The sequence below is a fragment of the Carettochelys insculpta genome, chromosome 32, assembly GCF_033958435.1.
Source record: "Carettochelys insculpta isolate YL-2023 chromosome 32, ASM3395843v1, whole genome shotgun sequence".
Lineage (NCBI taxonomy): Eukaryota > Metazoa > Chordata > Testudines > Carettochelyidae > Carettochelys > Carettochelys insculpta.
In genome coordinates, this window is record NC_134168.1 from 5,549,062 (window position 1) to 5,553,619 (window position 4,558).

Sequence of the window (4,558 nt, forward strand, 5' to 3'; positions counted from 1 at the left end):
AGGGTTTGCTATGAGTTTGGCCAACAGTTCTCATTTTAGAGCAGGCTTTCACCCAATTTTTGGAGGTTTTAGCTATTTGTAACCATTTTTTTGGTTCCTCAATGGAAAGGGTCAATTTTAGTGGGGAAAATCAAACAGTATTTATCAACAAGCTGTAATAGTAGAAAGCACAGGAGTGCTCATTAAATCATCTGTGTTGCAAAGAAGGTTTAGGAGAAGAAAGTCACAGGAAGCAGAATTACAGGAGAAAAAACTGGGTGGGGAGGGAGAAAATTTGGCAGGTGAGGGAAGATCTAAAATGCCAAACGAGATTCAAGAAACTCTCACTTACACCTCAACAATAACCTCATGGTGTGGGCGGTTCTCTGTTTTCAGAGATGCTGAGTTGTCTGGAGGCAGTGGGATGCAGGCGGGTGGGCGGTTTCCTTCATTAAACTCCATATCCTTTGTTCTGGGGAGGTTACAGACCAACCCAGTTCTCCACCACTATCTCCACAAAGACCTCAACACCCACCACTGTCGTGGGTCCCTCCTTCTTTCCTGCTTTTACCTCTTTTTCTTTCCCGTCTCCGGACCTCTAGCCAAGAAAAAAACCAGGGAAATTCAAGCCCAACAACTTGCTGAATGCTGTAGCGTATTGCATTTTTTATTCAAACTGGAGAAATTCTGTTGTTTTTTAGCAAGAGATTCAAACTTTGAATGATTAAAAAGCAGAACTAGAGGGAGGGTTATACTCAAAGAAGACAGAGAGATGTTGTGAAATCACTTGCCTTGGTAAGGAGATGCGGAGGGGAAATGAATGAGTAGGGGGAACAGGCTGTGGGGAGCTAAGAAGTCAATAATTTCATGCCCTTGATTTCCTTAGAGCCAGAAGCTGTGACTTCTGCAGACGCCAATGGTATTCAGAAAATTTTTTTTTAAGAAATTGGCCTCTTGTCCGTTACTGTTAGTGGATCTTTAAGTGATCGCATCTGTTTTCTTTTGAATTGATAATCTGCATGAGAATTGGGAATTTTCTTGGAGAAAAAGACAACTGAATTACTGAAAGAAGAGGGACACAATGTGTATGCGGCTACAAAAATTGAAAGGCAATTGCTTAGAAAAGGGAGGAAGCAGCTAAGAGTCTGGCTATATACACACAACCAGTATTGCAATGACACAAAAAGAGTCTTGCGTAGGCAGAGAATGAAGCAAATGTCGATGCAGGAATGCCATCTACTGGGAACTGAAGGAAGCAACAAAGCCAGCAAGAGGAGGGAAATTGCAGATTTGAGGGAGGGTTCCAGGAGAAAATGAGAAGATGGGTTTCCCTCAGCCAACTCCAAAAATGGGTCTAGAAACTGGGTGTGGTAGAACAGAGCACAGAGTGAACCAAAGCCACCAGTGAAGTTGGGAGAGCCAGGAGTGAGAGAATCCACCCTGACTAGCCTGGCGTCCCCTTCTCCCCTGTCTCCAGATTATGTGAGAAGACTTGGTGAGTGTCTGTTCCAGGGAACTCTAAAGGATTCTTAGATGCTTTTCCCAAAAGGAAACTGTTCCGAGAAAGTATTGGTTGCCCTCAAAATCTGGTGTTGCTGGGTTAGAAAACCTGTAAATAATTCATTCTCTGTTAATCCTTTATTTTAGGGCTGCTTTTTGCCCAAGTTTTGCACCTTTGGATATAATTTTGGCTGGAGTGGCTCATTTCAGAGCAGTTTTCGCCCAGTTTAGGGGTGTTTTCACTGTTACCATTCTTTTTGGTTTTGCAATGGAGAGCGTACCTTTTAGCTGGAAAGTCAAACGTGATCTACGGAGCAGGCGTAATCATAGAAAGCACAGGAGAGGTCATGAAATCATCTGTGTTGCAAGTGAGGTTAAGGAGAATTTAGGCATTTGAAGCAGAAGTACAGGAGAAAGAGTTGGGTGAGGAGGGAGGAATTTTGGCAGGTTAGGGAAAGATGGAAAGGCCCAAAGCACACCCAAGAAGCTCATACCCACATCAGAAATCAGAGCACAGAGCTGGCTTTGTTAGTCCTCGTAGCCGCTTCGGGGACTGGAGGCAGTGGGATGTGTTCAGGCGGGTGGTTTTCTTTAGTGAATTCCACATCCCTGCAGAACAAGACGGGCTCCTGGCCCATGCCGAGGCGGTACTGCCAGATGTAGAGGTTCTTTTTTGGCTCCAGGGTGACACTGAGCGACTCCTCTTTTTCTTGGGCTTCGTTCCAGTCCTCCTGCTCTGTGAGGACGCTTTTCCCTCCGTATTGGGCCTTGAAGGAGAACTGGAGCTGGGTGATGAGCCTGGTGAGTTCTCCGGCCCCGATGGACATCTCCGGCGAGATGTTCCAGTTGTGCTCGATGGTGGACATCCGGTGCTTGGCGTAGCCCACCTTGTGGGTGACTTTGCCCGTCCAGGTGATACTTGAATCAGAGCTGTTGTACAGGGTTTTAATGCACTCCCAGCCGGCAACTGAATCTCCCTGGGTGAAAATCAGGCCCCCGGGAAGGAAGTTAAGAACATCGGGGTGCATGGAGTAGTAGCCTTCTTGTTCATAGTTCGGTTCTAAGTAGTGATACATCTGTGGCCCCCACTTCTCATCCACCTTGATCAGGACGACATCAAGACCGTGGCTGAAGAAGTACAGCCCCGTCTTCCATTGTGGAGGCAGGGTTAACACTTCATAGTGAGGTTGGGTCAGGTTACTCACCTTGTGAACCTTCTCCTGCTCGAGGAAGATGATGTAGAATGCAGAAAAACAGCGCAAATATTCGTCCCCATTGCAGTGGTTGGGATGAAGGTTGTGGACCTGAGCCCCAGCGTCTGTGCTCAAATCCTTCACCACCCGATAGGAGTTGCCCTTGATGATGTAGATGTTTGGGGGGTCATGAATGTCACCGAGGTAGTGGTCCCCTCCCTGACATGCTGGGTGCAATCTCTCGATCTTGATATTTTTTCCCTTATTTAGATCATCTGTTCGCAGGTAGCAGCCCAGGTCGGAGCGGACGATGAAGTATCCTTTGCTAATGAAGAAAATGTCAGTTCCGGGGGCATCTTTGTGAGGGACCAACGATCCACTGGCAGGAGTCCAGTCCTGGGGTGAGGATAGAAGATGGGGGAAGGGAGGGGAGGAGGTGAATAAAAGATCCATGGACCTGCTGTGGCTCAGACCAGCCTGGATTCAGGGAGATGCCCAAGTGGGGATGGTGCTGTTTGTATCAGTGCATGAACTCTCCAGTGACACCTTGAATGATCATTATAAAGGGACCATGGCTGCCCTCCACTCACTCTCCTGGGGCTATGACCCACTGAACCGCCAGCTGGGGTGAGGCCCCACTATCTTCCATGCACCTACAACCCATACAATCAAGTTGGCTTATGCCCCCAATGAATGTCATTGACCTGCAGCCCATTCATACCAGTTGATCTAATCTTAAATGACCCTGTAGCTCTCTGACACCTCCAGTTCAAACTGGAGCAGGCAATGGGGGCCAGAGTGGGGCAGCCCAGCAAGGTGCTCCCAGTGACGTCTCTGAGCTGTGCCCTGCCATCCTGACCCGAGGAGTGGGATTGTTCAGAGAGAGGGAGGAGAAGAGGCACCAGAAACCTGCCCTGATATGACCTCACTCACCGCTCTGATGCTCCTGGCCTCTTCCATGTCTCCTCTTTCTTTCCCTGAGCAGGAGGTGCTGTCCTGGTTGGAGAGAGAGCCAGGGACACAGAAAGAACCCGGGGTTTACAGAAGACTCCATGAATACGGGTCACAACTGAAACAAATCTGCCCAGAACTGCCCAGTGACACACTCAGATTCCACTGGCCCATATTTGAAGCCCCTGCCAGGCCAACCCTGACCACCCTGTTCTCCCAGTGCTCGTCACACCCAGCCCACAGCCCCCCATCAGCCCAGGGCTGTCCACCCCTCAGCTCTGCTGGCGCCTTTCATTTTTTTATCCAGAGCACTGGCTAAGCCATACTTGACTCCCACAGCTCTCCTGGTGTTCCTCACTCCCAGCCAACAAGTCCTTCCAGGAGAGCCCTGGGTTCCCCCCAGACCTGCTGGTTCTTCTCACTCCTTAACCTCATTCACTTCCACCCCAGCCCTGCTCATCTCCCACAGTTCACGCCTGCCCCCCTGCTAGCAGAAGGCGTGAGCTCCCCCAGTCCCAACTCTCTTGGTGGCCCTGTCTGCTGACCTATTGCTCTCTGCTCTTCAAGATGTTGATATTTCTGCGCCCCTGCAGGCACTCACTGTTTAGGTTTGAGTTTGAAGGCGCTGTCTACTCGAGGTCTCTTCCCCGGACAAGCTGGAGTTCTGAGTTTGTAGCAAGAGACGTCAACAGCCTAAGCCTGTCAAGAGGCATGTGCATTATGTAGGGCAGACCTGGGTGTGTCTTTCCCCTTCCTCTTTCTGCTTTGCTGGGCCTCCCCCTCTATCCTGTTGCTCAAAACGAAACTGTCTCGTTCATCTCACGTGACCGCTTGCCTGTCGCAGGCCACGGACCCTCGCTCACTGCAAGAGCAGTAGCACTCGGTCAAAGCAGCAAGGCCGACTCACGTTGTGCTAACTTCCCCTCTCCTCTTAC

The 4,558-nt window shown here is 49.6% G+C and overlaps 1 protein-coding gene across 1 annotated transcript; it reads right to left on the minus strand.

Moving 5' to 3' along the window:
• Positions 1-663: 663 nt before the first annotated feature.
• Positions 664-4,256, minus strand: LOC142004787 (uncharacterized). The gene is made up of 3 exons (XM_074982478.1): positions 4,225-4,256; positions 3,606-3,668; positions 664-3,068 (listed from the first exon to the last, which is right to left on the minus strand). Exons 2-3 carry the CDS (start codon positions 3,630-3,632, stop codon positions 1,986-1,988), a joined length of 1,110 nt encoding a protein of 369 aa, XP_074838579.1. The 5' UTR covers positions 3,633-3,668; positions 4,225-4,256; the 3' UTR covers positions 664-1,985.
• Between the last annotated feature and the right edge of the window lie 302 nt (positions 4,257-4,558).